This window comes from Pan paniscus, chromosome 8 (genome assembly GCF_029289425.2).
Source record: "Pan paniscus chromosome 8, NHGRI_mPanPan1-v2.0_pri, whole genome shotgun sequence".
Classification (NCBI taxonomy): Eukaryota; Metazoa; Chordata; class Mammalia; order Primates; family Hominidae; genus Pan; species Pan paniscus.
The window spans coordinates 137,745,813-137,770,264 of record NC_073257.2 but is presented as its reverse complement, the minus strand read 5'-3'; the positions used below and the strand labels follow the sequence as shown (position 1 = coordinate 137,770,264).

Below are 24,452 nucleotides of genomic sequence, written 5' to 3'. Positions count from 1 at the left end.
ATCATGAAAAGTCACAGTCGTTTTGTTTAAAGACTCCAGAATTATAGGCAGAAACAAATAAGGTTACACACCTACTGTTTGGTGAAACGAGGAATCAGGAATGAGCATTCCCAAGAGAATACAATTACACAAGTAAAATCATCTAGGGTTTTTGGGCTGCTTAAAAAGCCCAGAAAGAAGTGCCAAATGAGAAAATCATCAAATTCAGTGGAAAAACTCACTTAAGGGTGTCATGGTCAGCTGCGTTTCCACCCCTTTGTTGCACTTCAAATCCTGTGTATTCCACAAAGACTTGCTCGTTTCTAAAGGCTATGGTTCACGTTCAACAGAATAGCAGTAACCACCATGAGCCTGAGGGCTGCCTAGTCTTTAGTATTCTGCCTTATTCAAAGAAATGAGTCTTTCCCTCATTTGTAAAGATCTCCCGAGTCCATTACAAAAAAAGGAGCAGCAGCCAGGCGCAGTGGCTCACACCTGTAATCCCAGCACTTTGAGAGGCCAAGGTGGGAGGATCACCTGAGGTCGAGAGTTCGAGACCAGCCTGGCCAACATGGTGAAACCCCAACTCTACTAAAAATACAAAAATCAGCCGGGTGTGGTGGTGTGTGCCTGTAATCCCAGCTACTAGCAAGGCTGAGGCAGGAGAATTGCTTGAAACTGGGAAGCGGAGGTGGCAGTGAGCCAAGATCATGCCACTGCACTCCAGCCTGCGGGACAGAGCAAGACTCTGTCTCAAAAAAAAAAAAAAAAATTCTTACCTCCTGGAAGTATTTTACTAGTGTTGGTTTCTATTTGACATTAAACACTTCCCCAGGCCAATGCATTAGCAGTTAGCTCCTTACTGAATATTATCTGTAGCAAACAGTAGCTGACTCCTAGCTCTCTCCAGTGAACTTGAATTTAAATTTATAGAATTCTCATGACTTCTATTTCATCTTGAAACCCAGAGACTCCTTCCCTTTCCTAGTGATTTACCTTTCAATTATATGTAGACTGAACCAGTCCCAGCCATCTTTAGTTGTTCTCTATTCAAATGTACTTTTGTTTCTTGATTATATCTTCAATTATTTTAGTTATTTCTGAGATTCTCCCCTGCAATTTCTCCAACTATCTAGGGCATAGAGTGCATGAATAACATTATAAAGGCTATTGAAGACTTCAAATAAATAATCTTTCCAAGCCTCAGTTTCCTCATCTGTGAACCAGGAATAATATTTACTGAACAAAGTTGTTCTAAGGATTAGTGAAATATATGTAAAGCACTTAGCATTTAATAGGTGATCAAATGGTAAATGGTGCTTATAAAATGTCTTTATCATGGTAAAGTATATATAACTATATATATATTTTTTGAGACGGAGGCTTGCTCTGTCACCAGACTGGAGTGCAGTAGTGGTGCGATCTCAGCTCACTGCAAACTCCGCCTCCCGGGTTCAAGGATTCTCCTGCCTCAGCCTCCCAAGTAGCTGGGATTACAGGTACCCGCCACCACACCTAGCAAATTTTTGTATTTTTAGTAGAGATGGGGTTTCACCATGTTGGCCAGGATGGTCTCGATCTCTTGACCTCGTGATCTGCCTGCCTCAGCCTCCCAAAGTGCTAGGATTACAGGCGTGAGCCACTGTGCCCAGCCCGATTTTAACCAGTCTTAAATGTACAGTTATTGGCATTAAGTGCATTCATGTTGTTGTACAACCATCACCACCATCCATCTCCAGAACATTTTCATCATCCCGAAGTGAAACTCTGTACCCAGTAAGCAATAAGCCCTCATTCCTCTCTACCCCAGCCTCTGGCAACCACCAAACTATCTTTTTTTTTTTTTCTTTTTTCTGACAGAGTCTCACTCTGTCCCCCAGGTTGGAATACAGTGGCATGATCATAATTCACTGAAAGCTTGAACACCCCAGATTCGAGTGATCCAACCTACCTCAGCCTCCCCAGTAGTTGGGACTACAGGTATGTTCCACCACACCTGACTTTTCTTTTTAAAGTAGAGATGAGGTCTCACTATGTTGTCTAGCCTGGTGTTGAACTCTTGGGCTGAAGTGATCCTCCCGCCTTATCCTTCCAAGATGTTGGGATTACAGGAATGAGCCACTGGGCCTGACTACCATTCTACTTTGTTTCTATGAATTTTACTGATCTAAGTATCTCATATAAGTGGAATCATATGTAAGGGAGGAAAAATATTTTTCCTCCACCCTTCTAATTTCTTGGCTGGGGCTCTTGTACCAAAAGACAGATTAACGAGAGAAAAGCATACACATTTACTTAATATAAGTTTTATATGACACAGAAGAAATTGACTTTTCTGGAAGTAACTTGATATAACTAGGAACCTTTGTAAGGAAATAAAGACCTGAAGAAACAGTTAAACCTATGTCTTTGTATATTAGGTTCGTCAAAAGACTAAATTACAACAAATTAGGTTTTATATTAAGTTTATCAGAGGACTACAACAAATTTATAGATTTAATTGGCTTTTATTCATGATTCATGAATCTGGGCACCTTCCACTCTACAAAACAGCATGAGAGCTCCCACCGGGCAATAGCAGAACCACAGGTTTTATGAGGTAGGAACAAGGAAACAGAATAGAAAAACCTGATTGGTTAACATCAAGCTACTTCCCTTACTTTTTTGTAATGGTTAAAGCAGAGGGGACTTCCTTCTTCCGCTGATTCAAGTAGACTGGAATCTCATGTTTTCAGGAAAAACTGGTCTGTTTGGGGATCTATCTGCTTCCTTAAAGTTTCAGTTTGATGACACAGCATTTAGCATAAGTAACTCCATTTTGGTTTGGTCTGATCTGTTGAGGGCTAGTGCAGGAGCTCAGCCCAAAAGAATGGCCTCCCATAATTTTTAACAGTTTGATGAAAAGTGGAGAGAAGCAGAAAATTGTGAGAGGACAAAAAGGGGTAGGAGCTAAGCGTAGTAAACTGGGAGGAACAGCAGGACGTATCATTCAGATTCCTTTCAGTGTTATCTTCAGAGAGAAGGATGCTCCTTCCTCCAGGGACAGGGAGGGCACCTCTCACCCAAGGGCCTTGTGACCTGCGTCAGAGAAGAGGGTGGGAAGGTCAGAGTGTCCTTCCTGTCATTTCTGAGATTCCTTCAGCTTCAAACATTCAATATGCTAAGGTGGCCATTTTGGAGATTATCAAGAAGCTGATCACATAAAATACTTGTTCTTTGGTGACTGGTTTATTTCACTTGGCATAATGTCTTCCAGGTTCATCCATGGTGTAGCATGTGTCAGAATTGCCTTTCTCTGTAAGGCTGAATAGTATTCTACTGCATATAGTGTATATATACCATATTTTGTTTATTCATTTGCAGATAGACACTTGGCTTGCTTCCACCTTTTGGCTATTATGGATAATGCAAATGGTATATTTTAACTACAGATTTTTTTATATCAAATAGACATAAACAATCAAAAGAATTTATCCTACGCCCACAGAGAAGGCAGATGGGGTCCCTGATCGATTACAGGGGTTCTCTTTTTAAAATGCCTTCTTCATAAACCTATGTGAGGGGAATACTGACAGTACCTACTTTTTATAGATGAGAATTCTATTTAAGAGCCCTCATGTCTGGGTGTGGTGGCTCATGCCTGTAATCCCAGCACTTTGGGAGGCCAAGGCAGGCGGATCACGAGGTCAAGAGATCGAGACCATCCTGGCCAACATGGTAAAACACATCTCTACTAAAAATGCAAAAATTAGCTGGGCGTGGTGGCATGCACCTGTAGTCCCTGCTACTTGGGAGGCTGAGGCAGGAGAATCGCTTGAAGCCAGGAGGCGGAGGTTGCAGTGAGCTGAGATTGCACCACTACTGCACTCCAGCCTGGTGACAGAGCAAGACTCCGTCTGAAAAGAAAAAAAAAAATTCTCATTACTTTCTCATATTACACAGAGGAGCTACATATGACAATTAACTAAACTGAAGAAACAGACAAACTGCTAATCTCAAGCAGTTATTACAAACTGTCAAGTTAATATAGACAGCAACCTGCAGTTTGAAAATGCCAATCACTACAAATCACAGGGAAAACATCTGTGCTTCAGTGGAAACACTACACATTGTTTAGATCACACTCCTTCAGACTTTTGAGATAGATCTCCCTCCATCACCCAGACTGGAATGCAAGGGTATGATCCACTTCCCTGGCTCAAGGGATTCTCCCACCTCAGCCTCCTGAGTAGCTGCGACTACAGGCTCATGCCATCATGCCCCGCTAATTTTTGGAACTTTTTTTGTAGAGACAGGGTCTATGTTGCTCAGGCTGGTCTCAAACTCCTGGGGTCAAGTGATCTGTCTACCTCAACCTCCCAAAGTGCTGGGATAACAGGCGTGAGCCACCACACCCAGCCCCTTTAAGGTTTTCTAGTCTAGCCTTTCACCTGTTTTATGGTATGTGAAGTTAAAAAGAACAGATAATGCAAATGATTCTTGTTTATAAACATGCAAATCAACCTGCCTTGGAAAGCCAATCCTTCTCCATGTGGCAAAGCCACTTATGCATCAATTTCCAGTTTATTTCAATATTCTGAGTAATAGATGTGTCCATCCCTTTGGGTTCCCTTTTGAACTGGTTGTAACATCTCACTGCTCACTTCATTAATAAAATATTTACCATTTATATCTATATGAATGATAGTTTTCCCTGTTTTTGAAAAGTTACTCTTTAACAAATCTAACATGCACAGGTGAGTTAACGCCATGCTTCTCAAAGTGTGGCCTGTGGAAAGAGCAGCCTGGCAGTCCCCTGCAGTATTTTTGACAGAAATGCACAACACTGGGCATCGACTCAGGAGTGTGGAGTTGTAGCCGGATCCCTTTCACTGACACATTAGCCACCCTAGGTTAATAAACATCACTGACCAGCCTCAAGGAATAGGAGTGCTGGATCTACCAGTCTCTCCCGACCATTCCCTGGGCTTTGTCAAGTGCTTTCTGCCTGCCAAGCTCACTCTCGGATCAGATGGGGCCTCCCTGCCAGCAGTTCTACCTCATCCCCTCCGCACCTAAGTCATCCCCTCCGCACCTAAGTCAACCCCGGAGTTCAGACCTCACTTCTGATCTCCACCACCCCTCCTCCCCTTCTACGGTGACTCAAACCTTCAGGCAGTGAAAATAAGCTCACAAACTAGGAGACTACAGCTTCAGACCACACATTTTCCACTGAGCCAATATCTGAGCAAAAACTAGTTTTCTGGAGTTCGGGGGATGAGGAAGATTTGATATTAAAAGTGTCCTTGGTGGCCTTTCAAAGCTCAACATCATCTAACAAAAATTTTATTCCTTTTTCATTTCTGTTAGGGAATGTTTAGTTTTTCCTCTTTGATAATGAAAATATGGTTAACAAACATTGCTTTGGACCAATCTTCCTTTTCACAAATCACTGAGGTTTGTCTATCCACAAGTTCTCAGTCCAGCCTACATTTTCCAGTCTTCCATTTACCTATTCAACCAATACCTGAGTGCCTGTCATGTGTCCTCCCTGCGAACACGCTGGTGACAGCGTGAGCAGGCAGGGCTGGTTCCTGTCCTCATGAAGCTTACACTACCTGAGGCTGGGGTGTAGAAACTGACACATAAAAAGACCACTGAGACTTTTTAAATATATATATATATATATATATATATGGCATACAAAGATGCTGAGCTGGAGCTTTGGAAAATGAAGAAAAAGTAATACAAATTTAGAATGTGACATCGAGGAATGAAGACCATCACTTAACATATCCTATGTTTAAAAAATCTAATGTCCATAGGAAGTTGTCTGGGAGGCGGGCAGGGTTTCATACTGTAATGAGTACTTAGAAAGTTTAGAAGAGTTCTAATGGTTCTTAATTTAAGAATTATAAGAGGTAGATTCAGGTAGAGAGAGATTCCCATGATATTCACTGCTGGGTGGAGAAGGAGATCCATCCCCCTCCACTCACAAACATCCTCTTTGTGTTTTTACTCGACAATCCTTCATTTAGCTGATCCATCTGTATTTATATTTGTTCTCTTCCGGATCTTGTTTCATAGTCAATATCAAGTGTTTTTGTGTAAACTGCCTGGTCTTGACAGGCCAGGCACGAAAGTAGGCACCATTCACACAGCATTGCATTTAATCTTCACAAGACCCCTGCAAGGTGGGTCTCAGCCTCCCCTGATACAGGTGAAGCAGGAGGCTCAGGGCTGCTACAACTTGCCCCCAGTCCCAGAGCTGGTATACAGCAACCCAGATTGACGGATTCCAATACCCATCCATGCTGCCTTGCCTAACCATGTTGTTGGTGCCAAAATTTTGTAAATTAACCCAGGTTTCTGTAAAATTAACTCAAAGTTAACATACGCTATTTGGAAGTAGTGGTGGCAATGACTTATCAGAGAACTTTTAAGAGAAACAGCTGTGGCAAACGAGCCTGAGTCACACTGAAGTTATCTGTAATCAAGTTACCAACGGACAACTGATTAGTGAATGAAGCTGAGCGCCAGGACTCACGACAGCTGTCTGTTTCATAAACACGCCCTCCTTCCTCCTTCTGGCCGACTGCTAAAGGGTTTAGGTGTCATGCAGAATGAGTCTGGGTGTCATGCAGCGTTTAGGTGTCATGCAGAATGAGCAACAAGCAAAATGTAGGTGTAATCAGATAAGGGTGGAGAATTACCAGTATCTTTAGAATCACCTGTTGGGCATTTCTGTTGATAATCACCAATTCAGAACAGCAAGGACTGAGAAGCCACAAGATTCCCTTAAAAGGCCTCATCCATTTGCATACTTTTCTGTTTTCAGGAAACAAAAATTATGTTTTGTGGGCTCACAGTCAATAGATTTTTGTTCTGATTTGTATTTCCATGATACATAATTTTGTGGTTTCTTTGAAGTTTAAAGAATTCTGAATGTGTATGCTAACACTGATTCACATTAAAGCTAAGCAATAGGCTGGACACGATGGCTTACGCCTGTAATCCCAACACTTTGGGAGGCCGAGACGGGCGGGCCACTTGAGGTCAGGAGTTTGAGACTTGCCTGGCCAACATGGTGAAAGCCCGTCTCCACTAAAAACACAATTAGCTGGGCATGGTGGTGGGCACCTGTAATGCCAGCTACTCGGGAGGCTGAGGCATGAGAATTGCTTGAACTCAGGAGGTGGAGGTTGCAGTGAGCCAAGACTGGGCCACTGCACTCCAGCCTGGACAACAGAGCAAGCAAGACTATGTCTCAAAAAATAAAATAAAAACAAAGGTAAGCACTATATATTAAGTAGATGATTGAATATTTTAACCAAGGGTGTAAATTATTAACCAGGATATTGAAAAAGCAATGAATTGAAGTTGCTGACATTTTTAAGAGAGCTGTGTCTTTCCCTAAAGTTTTAATCTCAAAAACACACACACACACACACACTTTGGTGGTGCCAATAAAAAGGAAACAAAAATAAAATGGAGAAATGGAGGTAATGATGATCCCCAAGCTAAAGGAAGAGGAGGAGGGGGGTAGATACATGTTATTTTCGTTCTTTCCTATTTCACTCTTCACTGGAAAAGCACCTGAGTTACAGTTTGTGATTCTGTTAGTCCTTCAATATGGTAAAACAAACAGGTTTATCTCATGTGCAAATAATCGATGAGGAGTGGCTGCCTCCAAGAGCCTGGGTAATGTTGACCTTAGTGGGAAGGATCTGAATCAGCTGCCAGGGCCACACACGTGCTGTGTTTGTTGATCCCGCCTTATGTCAACCAGTCAACATCAAAGACGATCAGGGCATTGCTAGGCAACCACTTCTTCAGTCTTCACTAGTCAATTATTGTGATTAGGATATTTTAGTTCTAACATTTTGTTTTCCTAAATGGAACTTGATAGATGGATAGAATGGATTCTACATCGCATTTTTTCCCCTCTAACTATCACGCACAGATGCCGTTGAGTATATCATCTCCTCCTTCTGTGCAGGGAGCCCGCCCTATATAAGGTTAACAGGAAGGACACAAAGGTATGCAGTGGAGAAAAAAATAGAAATAAGGACCCAGGCGTAACTCTGAAGGAGCTTCTAACCATGTTGTGCAGATGAGGAAGACTCAATAATTAGTAAGTTATCCAAAGAAATTAGGGCTTTTTACTAGCAGAACAGTAAAAATTCTAAGTTTGGTAACACATTGAGTTGAGGAGGCTGTGGGAAAGAGGCATTCACTCATATTGCTACTAGAAGTATAAACTGGTATACTAGAGGAGAGTGATTTAACAATTATCAACACTAACTACCTAGTCCACATCTAGACATTCATTCTGCAGATATACTTGCCCAAATGCAAAATGTCAGATACACATTGTTTCTTGCAGCTTTGCTTATAATTGTAAAAACAGCTCTTCCAAGTTTCCTATTGCTGCTATAGTTAGTTACCACAAATGTAGCAGCTTAAAACAACAGAAACTTATCTTATTATGAGCCCGGAGGTCAGAAGTCCAAAACGCATCTTGCGGAGCTAAAATCAAAGGCTGGTTCCTTCTGGAGGCTCTAGGGGAGAGTCCGTTTCCATGCCTCTTCCTTCTGCTGACGGCTTTCCACACACCTTGGCTCTATGATCGTGTATCACTGCAACCACCACTTCCATCTTCGTATCGCCTGAGTCTGACGCTTCTTCTTCCTGCTTATAAGGACGCTTGTGATTGATTCCATTGTGCCCACCTGGATGATACACGCTCCTCTGCCCATCTCACAATCCTTACTCCCAAGGCCCCTTTGGCTATGTAAAGTAATATATTCCTAGATTCAGGGATTTGAATGTGGACATCTTTTTTTTTTTTTTGGAAAGACGGAGTCTCACTGTGTCGCCCAGGCTGGAGTGCAGTGGTGCAATCTCGGTTCACTACAACCTCTGCCTCCCGGGTTCAAGTAATTCTCCTGCCTCAGCCTCCCAAGTAACTGGGACTACAGGCACATGCCACCACACCCGGCTAATTTTTTGTGTTTTTAGTAGAGACGGGGTTTCACTGTGTTAGCCAGGATGGTCTCAATCTCCTAACCTCATGATCCGCCCGCCTCGGCCTCCCAAAGTGCTGGGATTACAGGCATGAGCCACACTGCACCCGGCCTGTGGACATCTTTTACTCAGCCTATCACAATAGCAAACGTCTGGAAACAAACTGGATGTCCATCAGCAGTGGACTGATTCAATAAATTATGATAAATTCATACAACAGAATACAGTTGTTTAAAATACGAGAAAATGTATTATGTGCTAAACAGAAAACTCACCAAAATATAATGTCAGGTGAAAAAAGCAAAGTACAGAACAGACACAGGAATGCAGTATACATAATTTGCTTCTATATATAAGGTTTAAACTATCTCTGGAATGATATACCAGAAATTAATCATGGTGGTTACCTGTAGGACAGGAAGAGGGTGGTGGCATTGCAAGAATGAGACTTTTCACTAACACTCTTTCATAATTTTTTATCTTTGAAACTTGTAACTATATTACTTATCCAAAAAGTAAAATAATAAAGTCTAGAAAGAGTAAAAAGAAAACAAAGTGTAAAAAAAGTTATAGATGGGGGATAAGTACCCATTGTAGGACTCTTTATGCCAGAGCTGTACAATTTTTAAAAATGAGAAGTATGTATATGTTACCAGGAATGCCAGGATATATGATCAAGTGACTGAAAACTATGAACAAAATAAAAAACAGAAAAAAGAAACAAACCCAAAAGTGCTTCAGGTATTAGAATTATCAGACATGAACTTTAAAGTAATTGGTAATATTATCAAACCTAGGTTTAAATAACTAGTAGTTTTTTTTATCTTGGTGCTAGTTACAGAGATTTATTTACATTGTGATAATTCATCCACCTGTACATTTAAGATGGCACACTTTCTCTCAGGTATATTATACTTCAATACAATTTTACAAAAGTAGAAAACTTGTGGGATGTGACTAAATCTGGGGTGGGGGAAATCTATAATCGTAAACACATGTATTTGAAAACAAAACAAAGTACTGAAAAACAATGATATGATAGGTGTGGTGGCTCACATGTATAATCCCAACATTTTGGAAGGCCAAGGCAGGACGTTTGCTTGAGGCCAGAACTTCAATACCAGCCCAGGCAACATAGTGAGACCTGTCACAGCAAAAAAAAAAAAAAAAAAAAAAAAAGTTAATTGGTCATGGTGACGCACACCTGTCGTCCCAGCTACTTGGAGGGCTGAGGAGGGAGGATTGGATCACTTGAGCTCAGTAATTTAAGGCTGCTATGAGCTATGATTCATCACTGCACTATAGCCTAAGTGACACAGTAAGACCCTGTCTCAAAAGAAAAAAAGAAAAAGAAAAAAACCCCACTGATCTAAGCATCCATCTCAAAAATCACAGCAAATTAAGCCAAATGAAATTAAAATGATGGAAATAATAAGGATAAAAGTGAAATCAATGAAAAAAAAAAACAAAGACATAATAGAGAAAATATAAAAAGCCAAAGCTGTTTCTTTGAAAACAGTATTCCAGTTGCTAATCTCTGTGGCAGCCAGCCTCCAAGATGGCCCCCAGTGATTTTCACTTCCGCTATCCATGGCTTGTGCAGTTCTCTCTCATATTAAATATGGCTGACCTGTGTTATCAAAAAGATAGTTCAAATTTCCTAGGCTAGATTATAAAACACATGGCAGCTTCCACCTTGCTCACCCTGGGTGAAAGTAGCTACCATACTGCAAGAACATTCAAGCAACCCTACAGAAGTTAATGCATTACATTACAGAGGTCTCCTGCTAACAGACAGCATTGACTTGCTAGCCATGTTAAGTGAGCCATCTTGAAATTGGATGCCCTAGCCTCAGTCAAGCCTTTGGATGACTGCAGGCCTAATCAACACATTGACCAAGACAGAACCACCCAGCTAAAGCATTTCTCAAATCAGGACCCACAGAAGCTCTATATTAGTTTGCTATTGTTGTATAACAAATGAACATCTCAGGAAATATACATATATTGTCTAGTATATTTTCTCTTATACAGTTTCTGTGGGTCAGGATTTCATTTAAGAAAATACATGTTTATTCTTTTTTAAGTGGTTTTTTTACTTCCTTTTTTTAAAATTTATTTTTTATTTCAATAGGTTTTTGGGGAACAGATGGTGTTTGGTTACATGAGTAAGTTCTTAATGGTGATTTCTGAGATTTTAGTGCACCCATCACTCGAGCAGGGTACACTGTACCCAATGTATAGTCTTTTCTCCCTCATCCCCCTCCCACCCTTTCCCCTGGGTCCCCAGAGTCAATTGTATCATTCCTATGCCTTTGCATCTTCATAGCTTTGCTCCCACCTATGAGTGAGAACATATGATATTTGGTTTTCCATTCCTGAGTTACTTCACGTAGAACAAGTCTCCAATTCCATCCAGATTGCTGCAAATGCCATTATTTTGTTCCTTTTTATGGCTGAGTAGTATTCCATGGTACATATATACCACAGTTTCTTTATCCATTCGTTCACTGATGGGCATTTGAACTGATTCCATATTTTTTCAGTTGCAGATTGTGCTGCTATAAACATATGAGAAAAGACCAGGCACAGTGGCTCACACCTGTAATCCCAGCCCTTTGGGAGGCCGAGGCAGACAGATCACCTGAGGTGAGGAGTTCGAGACCAGCCTGACCAACATGCAGAAACCTTATCTCTACTAAAAATACAAAATTAGCTGGGTGTGGTGGCGCATGCCTATCATCTCAGCTACCTGGGAGGCTGAGGCAGGAGAATTGCTTGAACCCGGGAGGCAGAGGTTGTGGTGAGCCGAGAGCGCACCACTGCACTCCAGCCTGGGCAACAAGAGTGAAACTCTAGTCTCAAAAAAAAAAAAAAAAAAAAAAAAGGGAGAAAAAAAGTATTTATTCTCTCGTATTTTCTGTGGGTCAGGAATTTGTGCACAGCTCAACTGGGTTCACTGCATAGGGTCTCACAAGGTTGCAGGCAAGGTGTCAGCTGAGCTGGGTTCAAGCTCACTCAGGTTGTTGACAAAATTCATTTCCTTATGTCTGTATGATTGTGTAGCTATGTTTTTTATTGGGTATTGGCTGGAGGCCACCCTCAGGTCCTAGACACCACCTGCTGTTGGGCTTCCTCAATATGGTCACACACTTCCTCAAATCAGCAAGGAGAATCTTGCATGCATGCTAGCAATATGTCTATCTCATATCCTAATGTATGTCTCTCTCCTCCTCCTCTCCTCTTCCCTCTCCTTTCTTCTGTGCACACACACACACACACACACACACACACATCCCAGGAGTAACAACCCATCACATTTGCAATATTATGTCAGTTAGAAACAAGTCACAGATCCTACTCACGCTCACTCGATTTCATCCAAAAGGTTGAGCAGTGATCCCATCCACACTAAAAAAGGAAGAGATCATACAGAGTACAACACCAGGACATTGAGATCATGGGAAACATCTTAGAAGTCTGCCTATCACAGATAATAAATACTTGTTGTTGTTTGAAGACATTAAGTTTCAGGTAGTTTCTTAGGCAGCAATAGATAACTAATTAGTAAGAGTTGTGCCTAACTAATTAGGCACAAGTTAGAATATAAGGAGTGAAGAGTTATCACTATAGATCCTACAGATACTAAAAAGATAAGAGTTTGTTTTACTATAAGCAAGCCTATCACAATAAGACAATTTAGATTAAAAGGCTGGTAAGTTTTATGCTTTGTATATTTTACCATGATAAAAACATTTTATAAGCATCACTTACCATTTGATTACCTATTAAATGCTAAAGGCTTTACATACATTTCACTAATCCTTAGAACAACCCTGGTTCAGTAAAAATTATTCCTGGTTTACAGAGGAGAAAACTGAGGCTCAGAGAGGCTACTCATTTATTTGAAGTCTCACAGCCTTCATAATGTTATTCAGGCACTCTTTGTACCTTGCCACACTCTTCTCTAGATAACTGGAGAAATTGCAGGGGAGAATCTCAGAAATAACTAAAATAATTGAAGATGTAATCAAGAAACAAAAGTACAATGTTTGAATAGAGACCAACTAAAGACGGCTGGGACTGGTTCAGTCTACATGTAATTGAAAGGTAAATCAGTAGGAAAAGGAAGCAATCTCTAGGTTCAAGATGAAATAGAAGTCATGAGAATTCTATAAATTTAAATTCAAGTTCACTGAAGAGAGCTAGGAGTCAGCTACTGTTTGCTACAGATAATATTCAGTAAGGAGCTAACTGCTAATGCATTGGCCTGGGGAAGTGTTAAATGTCAAATAGAAACCAACACTAGTAAAACACTTCTAGGAGGTAAGAATTTTTTTTTTTTTTTTTTTTTTTGAGACAGAGTCTTGCTCTGTCCCCAAGGCTGGAATGCAGCGGCGTGACCTTGGCTCACTGTAACCTCCACTTCCCCGGTTCAAGCAATTCTCCTGCCTCAGCCTCCCTAGTAGCTGGGATTACAGGCACACACCACCATGCCCAGCTGATTTTTGTAGTTTTAATAGAGATGGGGTTTCACCATGTTGGCCAGGGTGGTCTCAAACTCCTGACCTCAGGTGATCTGCCCACCTTGGCCTCTCAAAGAGCTGGGATTACAGGCATGAGCCACTGCACCTAGCTGCTCCTTCTTTTTTTGTAACGGACCTGGGAGATCTTTACGAATGAGGGAAAGACTCATTTCTTTGAATAGGGCAGAATATTAAAGACTAGCCAGCCCTCAGGCTTATGGCAGTTGCTGCTATTCTGTTGAACGTGAACCATAGCCTTTAGAAAGGAGCAAGTCTTTGTGGGATACACAGGATTTGAAGTGCATCAAAGGGGTGGAAACGCAGCTGACCATGATACCCTCAAGTGAGTTTTTCCACTGAATTTGATGATTTTCTCACTTGGCACTTCTTTCTGGGCTTTTTAAGCAGCCCCAAAGCTCTAGGTGATTTTACTTTTGTAATCGTATTCTCTTGGGAATGCTCATTCCTGATTGTTTCAGTAAACAGCCTTGAACTCCTGGCCTCAAGTGATCCTCCCACCTCACCCTCCTGAGTAGCTGGGACTACAGGCTGCAGAAACTTTTAAGAGAAAATAGAGGGAACAGAGCCAAGCTCATTTTTTGAGATTAAGATAAACTTGATATCGAAACTAGACTTGTCACAGAGAGTGCAAGAGGCGGGAGTTATCTCCCAAATCCAAGTTCTGCCTCTGGATTATTAGACACGGCCTCACTGTCCTTGATCTGCAAGGAATTTATACTGATTATAGCATTAGTAAAACTTATGTTCTATTCATCATGAAAAGTCATTTTTTAAAGATTCCAGAATTATTAGAGGCAGAAACAAATTGAAAGGTTGTACACCTACACCTGCTGTTTGAAAAACACAACTTAGCAAAGCCAAACAGAAAAAGTATGTAAACTCCTATGTCTAGTAATAGGTAGAATCCGTAATTTAAAACTTTCCCACAAAAACAATTCCCAGTTCCTGATGGCTTCACTGGTGAATTATTCAATGAAAGGGAAAAGTAACACCAACACTACAGAATTTCTTTTTTAATTTTAGGGACAGATTTTTTTTTTTTTTAATCTTAGTGACAGAGTCTCACTATGTTGCCGAGGCTGGAGTGCAGTGGCTATTCACAGTCACGTTCCAGTGATCCTCCCACCTCAGCCTCCAGAGTAGCTGGGACTACAGGCTACAGAAACTTTTTTTTTTTTTTTTTTTTTTTTGGGACAGAGTCTCGCTCTGTCACCCGGGCTGGAGTGCAGTGGCGCAGTTTCAGCTCACTGCAAGGTCCGCCTCCCGGGTTCACACCATTCTCCTGTCTCAGCCTCCCTGGTAGCTGGGACTACAGGCACCCGCCACCACGCCCGGCTAATTTTTTTTTGTTGTATTTTTAGCAGAGACGGGGTTTCACCCTGTTAGCCAGGATGGTCTCGATCTCCTGACCTCGTGATCCACCTGCCTCAGCCTCCCAAAGGGCTGGGATTACAGGCGTGAGCCACCGCGCCAGGCCAGAAACTTTTAAGAGAACAAAAATAAAGGGAACAGAGCCATGCTCATTTTTTGAGATTACAATAAACTTGATACCAAAAGTAGTCTAAAAAATTACAAAAAGTAAAACTACAGGCTCATCAGTCACATGAACACAAGCCCAAAAGTCATTTTTAAAAACAGCACACTAAGCGGGGTGCAGTGGTTCATGCCTGTAATCCCAGCACTTTGGGAGGCCGAGATGGGAGAAGTGCTTGAGCTCAGGAGTTCCCTTTATTTTTGTTCTCTTAAAAGTTTCTGCAGCCTGTAGTCCCAGCTACTCAAGAGGCTGAGGTGGGAGGATCACTGGAACATGACTGTGAATAGCCACTGCACTCCAGCCTGGGCAACATAGTGAGACCCTGTCCCTAAGATTAAAAAAAAAAAAATCTGTAATGTTGGTGTTATTTTTTCCCTTTCATTGAAGAATTCACCAGTGATGCCATCAGGAACTTGGGATTGTTTTTGTGAGGAAGTTTTAAATTATGCATTCTATTTATTTCATAAATATAGGGGTATACATACTTCTTATGTTTGGTTTGGTAAGTCGTGTTTTTCAAACAGTAGGTATACAACCTTTTAATTTGTTTCTGCTTATAATAATTGTGGAATCTTTTTTTAAAAAAATGATTGACTTTTCATGAGTAGAAGATAGGTTTTACTAATACTACGCTCAGAGTTAATTCCTTGCAGTTCAAGGACACTGAGGCCCTGTCTAATAATACAGAAGAAAAACTAGGATAGTGGCAAGACTAGCCTGGGGAACAAAGTGAGACTCCAGTTCAAAAAAATAAAAAATTAGCCAGGTGTGGTCCCAGCTACTCGGGAGGCTGAGGCAGGAGAATAGCTTGAACCCAGGAGGTGGAGGTTGCAGTGAGCCTAGCTTGTGCCACTGTACTCCAGCCTGGGCGACAAGAGTGAAACTCTGTCTCAAAAAAACAAAACAAAACAAACAAACAAACAAACAAAAAATATATAGAGAGAGAGAGAGAGAGGCTGCCTAGAGAGGAGTAATACACTAAACTAGCAATGCTAGTTTCAATTTAGGGTGAATTACTTCAGTAGAGAACCGAAGTATGTGCACTAGCCTGAATACGTTTATTTAAATTAAAAAAATAAAAACTTTAAAAAAAATTAGAGATGGGGTCTCGACATGTTGCCCGGGCTGAATCCAAACTCCTAGGCTCAAGCAGTCCCCCCGCCTCAGCTTCCCAAGTAGCTGAATAAGCTGATTAAGTTGTTTTGTTTCTCTCAGGGAGTGCACAAGAGGTGGAGGGAGGAGGCAGGGGTGTGGGGATGAGAGCACCTTCCCAAGAAAAGGCCTGGAAGAGTTTCTAACAACCAGGAAAGGCCTGGGGCACAGCAAAAGGAACTGGCCTTTGCCTCTAGGAGAAAGGAATGCCTCCTCCCTTCTTCCAGCCTCCCTTAAGAAAAATACCCAAGAACGCCCCCAGCCCTGTGAGCACAGAGCACTGGTGTGAGTTGTTTACTTGTTAATGAGTTTGCACCACTGTCTGCATGTAATGAGTCATTCAGGTCATTCTGGGATGATGTTGGTATGCACAAACCCCTCCTTTAATCTGGTTGGCTAGTTCAGAATAGACAAGTTTTAACACTGCTTCCTTCTCCCATCAAGAAGTAAAGCCCAGGTTCTGAGGAACAGACTCCATCTGGAGACCATGTTTGGTGAACCTGAGCTTCGGGAAAGACACGGCTTCAAGCCTCAAGTCGTTTTGCCCCTTCCTGTGGCTGACGGCATCAGAGGTCGGGATCACAATGAATTTTAGCATTCTGATGGGGATTTTAAAACATGACTGTTTAAAAGACACTGCTTTGAAACATTTTTTTAATCTTGATTTATATAAGCATTTATTTCTTGATAAGATTTGAATTATAACCTAATTGATGGACTTAATATTCTTCGGGGCTAAGACTACATGAGAAAAAAATGTTATACAGATTTTTTAAATGATTCCTGGGCTTAAGGAAAAAATTACTTTTAAATCCTTACCAGTCTCCCAGATAATTAATGAGCAGGTGCTGCCTGGGAGTGTAAAGATTTTTAGGTCTTATGACCTCATGGCCGCTTGGTCCAAAAAATAAGATTACTTGCCTCCTTCCTTATTCTTACCAGATAGAATGAGACTCGTTTAAAACATCTCGTTTAGGTTAGAAAAGAAAATGGGACACCATATTTGTAATCGACCTAACATTTATAAGTACCTGATTTAAATGAACTTTACCCAAAGCACAATCCACAAGAGGCACTTCAAATTTCACTGGAGCACAGCCCTTTGTGTTGTAGAATAATGTAGAATAAAATGGCTTTCTTTTTTTAAGTACACCACAACACTCTTAAGGAAATGAAAGTAGGTAAGGCATCTATCTGTGAGCAGCAGTGCTATCCATTCCATGAATGTTTAGGGTTTACTCCATGTTAGGCACTAGGAACAGGATGGCAAACAGGGCAGACAGGTCCCCTGACCTCTTCCACCACCCTACAGTCGAGTGAAGAAAGTAGAATTTTTTTTTTTTAATTATTATTATACTTTAAGTTTTAGGGTACATGTGCACAATGTGCAGGTTAGTTACATATGTATACATGTGCCATGCTGGTGTGCTGCACCCATTAACTCGTCATTTAGCATTAGGTATATCTCCTAATGCTATCCCTCCCTCCTCCCCCGACCCCACATTGCTCTTGTCTCCCAGGCTGGAGTACAGTGGTGCTATCTCGGCTCACTGCAACCTCCACCTCCCAGGTTCAAGCAATTCTCCTGCCTCAGCCACGTGAGTAGCTAGGATTACAGGCGTGCAACACCACACCTGGCTAATTTTGTATTTTTAGTAGAGACGGGGTTTCGCCAGTTGGCCAGACTGGTCTCGAACTCCTGACCTCAGGTGATCTGCCCGCCTTGGCCTCCCAAAATGCTGGGATTACAGGCATGAGCCACCACGTCCAGCTAGATTTTAAATATTAACAAAATAATTACAAGTTCTGATTATTACTATTAAGAGAAAAGCGCAGAGATAGAATAACATCAGAGAGGGGGCACCACCACTTTAGGAAGCCAGGGAAGGGCTGGAGAAGGTGAAATTTAGGCAAAGATTGAAGGACTAGGAGTCAGACCTGCCATAGCAGGAGGGAATAGCATCCCTGGCAGAGAGGAAAGCTTGTTCAGAGCCACAGTCCTGAAAGAAGCTTGTTTGAGGGACTACAAGAAGACCAATGTGCTTGAAGCATAATATGTCTAAGATCAGATGTGTGATGAGTTTGAAGAGGCAGCTAGATCACCGTAAGGACTTTGGAGGGCTTTTGGCAGGAGAGTGACATGATCTGATCTGATATATATTTTGAAAGGTCACTCCAGCTTCCAGGTAGCAGTGGAAGAAGACATGCAAAAATCACAATCATAACTTACACGGCATGGTAGCTTGGAGTACGGAGGAAGAGGAAGCACATTTGGGGTATATTTTGGAAGTGGAATAAACAGACCTGCTGGTGGATGGAGAAGGGTGGGGTGAGGGTTGGTAATGAGGAGCCAAGGATGACTCATTTTCAGGTTGGAGTAACTGGGAAGGCTTGGAAGACTAGTGGAGAAACAGGTTTGGAGAGAGAAGTCTCAGTCCCTTAGTCATTCACCTCAGTTTCTTAGTCACTGGAATACCTTAGATCTCTTATCTACCATTTCTTTAAAAACATGCGTGAGCCCAGTAGGCAGTCCTGGCTACTCGGGAGGCCAATGGGGGAGGATCCTTTGAACCCAGGAGTTTGAGGCATACCTGGGCAACACAGCAAGACCCTGTCTCTCTAAAAACAACAACAACTACAAAAAAAAGGGGGGGGGGGCAGAAAAAGGCTGGGCACAGTGGCACACGCCTATAATCCCAGCACTTTGGGAGGCCGAGGCGGGTGGATCACATGAGATCAGGAGTTCGAGACCAGCCTGACCAACATGGTGAAACCCTGTATCTATAAAAATACAAAATTAGCCAGGCATGATGGCATGCACTTGTAATCCCAGCTACTTGGGAGGCTGAGACAGGAGAATTGCTGGAACCTGGGAGGCGGAGGTTGCAGTGAGCCGAGCTAGTGCCACCACACTGCAGCCTGGGTAACAGAGCGAGACTCCGTCTCAAAAAACAAAAAACAAACAAACAAACAAAAAAACAGAAAGAAACGTGTAGCAGAAAACTGCTGCCTGCTGGGCCTAAACTAACCCCAGATTTTTAAAATATATATATATAGCAAGAGCTTACAGAACAGGCAGCACCAAGTGGGAGCCGGGGGGCTTCTCTTGATGCTGCATTTGATAAATATACACAGTTTTTACTCAGATTATATGTTTGCTTAGATTTGGGCTAAAGATCCCCAAAGCCGCCCCTTGGTATTAAAACTCATTAAGAAATTAAGGAAGAGATAGTACTATTGAACTATTTTCCAAAAAAAAGAAAAAAAAAGGACAAAAACCCAAAACAAATGGGAAGTGATGTACGTTTTCCATGTTATTTTATACATGAGCTATCTTTCCAACACTGAAGTTGGTTTAGCAAGAAAATAATTAAAGACGTCAATGTGCAAGCCAAGAGCCAAAACCACTCTCAACAGCCCAAGGTTGTGAACGTATTTAATTTGCCCTTTCCCTGGGAAGTCATTTCTTGGATCATTGACTTACTATTATTCTGTAAAACAGTGGTAGCCCCTGCCTTCCTCTGCTTGCTGCCAAGAGTATGATCCAGCTGTGGGGTCTGAAGAGTTTATGTTTATTGGATTTTAATGACTTAGTTAACAAAGGTCATTCCTAAAAGTAACAGAAAACTAAAGGTGTGGAAACAGAACGGAAAATACTTGAGGGTTATTTCTAGTAGTTCTTTGGTGTTGTCCTTAGATACATGTTTAATCCTTAAAAGCAATTATGGAGTCTTCCTCATAACCAATTTACTGATGCTATATTCAACTACACTTGTAAAATGTTATTTTAGACCTCTCAGTAACAAAAGAAACAGGGCTTAAAATATGTTAGATAATATCGGCATAAACAATGTACCGTTAACATAATATTGCTGACAGTATAATTGTAATTAACTGTAATACTTGATGCCGCGTCTGTAGTGCTTCCATTATGGCTGACAGTAGGAAATAACTTCCGTCTCAGGTGAAATCTGGTTGGATACAAATCTCCAAGTTAAAAGAAACCTCAAAGATCATTTAATCTTGTCCTTTTAAATATTTAGTAACTGTGAATGGTAGTAAATATTTATCCAAATTGTTTCTTAGACTGTAAAAGAATTTCCAGGCTGGGTGTGCTGGCTCACGCCTGTAATCTTAGCACTTTGGGAGGACGAGGCAGGAGGATCACTGGAGGCCAGGCGTTCGAGAACAAATTGGGCAACAAAATCAGACTTTAGCTCTATTCAAAGTAAATAAAATTAAAAAGAAAATCAGGGGCCGGGCACGGTGGCTCACGCCTGTAATCCCAGCACTTTGGGAGGCCAGGGCGGGAGGATCACCTGAAGTTAGGAGTTCAAGACCAGCCGGACCAACATGGAGAAACCCCATCTCTACTAAAAATACAAAATTAGCCAGGCATGGTGGCGCATGCCTGTAATCCCAGCTACTTGGGAGGCTGAGGCAGGAGAATTGCTTGAACCCGGGAGGCGGAGGTTGCAGTGAGCCAAGATCACATCATTGCACTCCAGCTTGGGCAACAAGAGCGAAACTCTGTCTCTAAATAAATAAATAAATCAGCTGGGTATGGTGGCACACACCTGTAGTCACATCTAGCCAGGAGGCTCAGGTGAGAGGATTGCTTGAGTCCAAGAGTTCGAGGGTGTACTGCGCTATGATCGCACCACTATACTCCAGCCTGGGTGACAGAGCAAGACCCTGTCTCAAAAAAAAAAAAAAAAAACTTGAGCTAAATGGTGATTGAATTATTTAAAATTAAATTGATGAAATAATTTAAGAATATGTGGAAAGAAAGACATTTACAGTCATTCCTCAGGTATAAATTAAATATTTTCCACCTCAAAATCCAATGACATGAGATATAAATGTATAGTTCACATAAGTAATACATTTCTCACATGGTTACAGAACCTTTCTGATCAGGCTCCGGTTGACTTTTCCAGCCTTATCTCATTTCTCCTCCCTCCTTCCAACCCTGTTTTTTCCTCCTCCTCTCCTTAGCTACAGCTTTACTAATCTTCCTACTGTGAGCCTCAAACCTACGCTGCTCTCAGGTCTCAGGGCCTATGTACAAGTAATTCCCACTGCCTGGAATCCCTTGCCCTCATTCTTTGCTGGGTCATTCTGCAGACCCAGTACTACTTCCTCTTGGGAGCCTTTGTCCATCTCCTCTTCCCCCAATCTCCGAACCCCACCAAGACCTCAGGAGTTCTTGAGCAAGCCTCTGCTTAGTTTTCCTGGGATGACCAAAACTAACACTGTCCGATCCGTTGTTCAATCCCCAATCCCTAGAACAGAGCTGCAACATAACAGGCACTATAAATGAATGAATGGATAAAGACAGCACTGAAGAACTTGAAATTATAGTTTACACATGAAAACAGTAACATAAATCTGAAGAAATAAAGTTCTTTTTTTTGTTTTTTCGAGATGGAGTCTCGCTCTGTCACCAGGCTGGAGTGCAGCGGTGCAATCTGGCCTCACTGCAACCTCCGCCTCCCGGGTTCAAGCGATTCCCCTGCCTCGGCCTCAGCGTCCCAAATAGCTAGGACTCCAGGCACGCGCCACCACGCCCGGCTTTTTTTTTTTTTTTTTTTTTTTTTTTTTTTTTTTGTATTTTAGTAGAGATGGGTTTCACTATGCTGGCCAAGATGGTCTCAATCTCCTGACCTCGTGATCCGCCTGCCTCAGCCTCCCAAAGTGCTGGGATTACAGGCGTGAGCCACCGGGCCAGGCCAAGTTGTTGTTTTTAAAAGGTATATTTCAACTCACTTCTCTAAGGCGGGAATATACACAGCCTGCCATCAGTTTGACATAAAACAAAAATTTTAGCGTTCTTGTATGCTAAATTTCTTTTACTAGGTTAAAAAAATGTAGAATCCAAAGAGCTGTAAATGGAAATGACAAATACTGTACAAAATCTATCAAGCAACTATAAGTCACAACTTGCAAGCTCTCTCCTCAGCAAATGAGTTAAAAGGAAAAGTATTTGAAACTTTCTTGGTGGAAAACGAATGACCTTTAAAAATGCCAACATTTTCCCCAGAGAATAGATTTGGTCTGAGTTCTTCATTTCTGAAATTGTACAAGATAAGACGACTTGGTTTGAGAGTCAAACTGCATCCTTCTATAAAGGTTTTAGATAAATTTTAAGTCTCCATACAAAACACTCCCCTTATTTTGAGAACAAAAGGAACAATAAGACAGCTTAGGCGGGGCAGAGAAAGAAAGGCCTTGAAACAAAGTCCCTGGAAAGGTAAAAACAACAACAAAAATAGTAAGTTAGAGCTCGTGTTAGATCTGATAACTCAAAACTGCACAACTTTTGCCATACATCGAAAGCAACATGGGAAAACAGAAAAAGAGATTACAAACATTTTTTGAGTGTCCTAACTTGTAGAACCCCTAAAAATGAATCAAATACACTTGGACAAAGCTCTTTTTTTCTCTCTCTCTCCTTCAAGTCGCAGACTAGGGGTGTGGGGCAGAGGGAGGGGAGTAAGACGGGGTCTCTAGTAAATACAAGACCCAGCCTCGGACGTGTTTAATTGCTGACATTTTAGAAGAAAAATGGGCTACTTACAATTAATGAAACAAACTACCAAACTCAAATCATGAGTAGGAGGAGGAGTAAATGGAACCGTCTGGGCGAAGTTTCAGGAAGACGCACGCTGGGGTCGCTGCGCCCTCCCCCACCCATACCTCGGGGCTCTCCAGTCGCTCCCGGCCCCCAGCGCGGACTCTCGGGCGCCGGCGGCCCAACCATACAGACTTGGCAGGATGTAGCCCCCTTCTCCCCTCTCCAAGAGAGAAAAGCGCGAGGAGACGCAAACCGTATTTCCGTGTCCGAGCGTTGAAACCTGCGGAGTCGCGCGCGGGGCGCCCACACTCGTTCCCGGGGAGCCCCAGCCCGGTCGCCCGCCCCGGTCCCAGCTCCAGCCCGGGCCTCCCTTACTCTGGGGCTCCATGGTCGGCTGCTCCCCGGCCTCCGCGGGCGAACCCCCGGGCTCCCAACGCCTCTCAGCCGGGGCCGGCGTCGCTACGGTTGCCCTGACAACCCGGAGGCGGAGTGGGCAGAACTAAAGGGACGGCGAGCGGGAGGGACCAAAAGCCGCAGGAAGTGAGGGAGCGCGTGAGGACCCGCGCGTCGCCGGGGACACTGAGCGAGGGTAGCGGCCAGGTCACCGGCTGAGGACACTGCCCCTGAAGCCCGGTCAGGCGGTCGCACCCTCCCTGGAGGCCCCCGCGGCCCCGCAGGACCTGTGCCCCGACGTCGCCGACCCGCGGCCCCCGCTGTCGCCGACCCGCGGGGTCCGTCGGGCGAGTGGGCCTGCCCGCGGGTAAGGCGCCGGCCCTGGGCCGCCCTCCCGGGAATCGGGAGCCGCCGCTGCAGGTAACAGCGGGGCCCCGGCGGCGGAAGGGGTCGGGGGTCGGCGCAGGGGCGGGCGCGCCCCGAGCCGGGTGGGCGGCCCCGGCGCACCTGTTGTAGCCGCCTGGGGGTCCCCTGCCCGCAGTTGGCCGTGGACGTTCCCCGCCGCGACTCCGGAACGCCAAGGGCGGCCTCCGCGCCTCCTGCTCCGGGAGCCGCGCCTCATCGGGAGGACGGAGCCCTGCGGGCAGCCCTCGCACCAGGGGCTCCCTCCGAGCCCGGGCATGGGCCGGGCCTGGGGCGGTCCCTCGAGCCCCCCTGACGGGAAGCGTGGAGCAATGCGAGCCACCGCCGTCGTCGCTGTCGTCCCCAGTAAGCCGGGCGCGTCTCCTGAATCGCGAGAGCCAGGAGCACGGTTTTGCCCGGCTTTGCCCCGTCATCCCCGTGTCCCATTTCAGGCAGGGGGCCCAGGTTGGATCTTTCTCGCTGGCTTCGTTTTTTGTGTGTTGATTTGTTTCAGTCCTTCGCGTTTCCGGTTGAGTTACGGAATCTGCCCACACGTTTTGTGGCCAAACTTTGTAGGGCTGTGAAACAATGTAACATTATCCCACACAATAGTCTTTCATACTGGTTTTAAAACACAGTGATTCAGGGTTTGCTTTAAGGAAGCTTTGAGGATCACAAGAGATTATTATCTGGTAGGTTGTAAAAATTCAAACAACCAGGAGAGTATCATAGGTTCCGGAACACCAGAAGGAGGAAAGAAAAATGGAGACGAGAGAAAAAGGATAAGCAAGAAAGTGCAGGGGCATTAAGGGTGTGGGGGGCTGCAGGATTCATTGGGTACTCAGGTCTGGAGATTATGGCC

At 43.3% G+C, this 24,452-nt stretch overlaps 2 protein-coding genes across 11 annotated transcripts in view; one reads left to right on the top strand and one right to left on the bottom strand.

The window, feature by feature from the left end:
- FANK1 (fibronectin type III and ankyrin repeat domains 1) overlaps window positions 1–24,054 on the bottom strand; it is a 131,802-nt gene extending 107,748 nt beyond the window's left edge. For 2 of the 9 annotated variants that reach the window (XM_063607577.1, XM_055093457.2), the window contains exon 1: window positions 23,696–24,054. In XM_063607577.1, coding sequence (XP_063463647.1) covers window positions 23,696–24,024 — 329 coding nt within the window. In that variant the 5' untranslated portion in view covers window positions 24,025–24,054. Of the gene's footprint in view, window positions 1–22,917; window positions 23,112–23,170; window positions 23,291–23,695 lie in introns of those variants that run through there. The other 7 variants (XM_055093462.2, XM_008969346.4, XM_055093464.2 and 4 more) reach the window with 7 other exon arrangements.
- Window positions 23,322–24,452, top strand: part of DHX32 (DEAH-box helicase 32 (putative)) — a 60,074-nt gene continuing 58,943 nt past the window's right edge. The window contains exon 1 of one of the 2 annotated variants that reach the window (XM_034931687.3): window positions 23,322–23,608. The gene's annotated coding sequence lies outside the window, so the exon portion shown is untranslated. Of the gene's footprint in view, window positions 23,609–23,942; window positions 24,056–24,452 lie in introns of those variants that run through there. The other variant, XM_055093456.2, reaches the window with a different exon arrangement.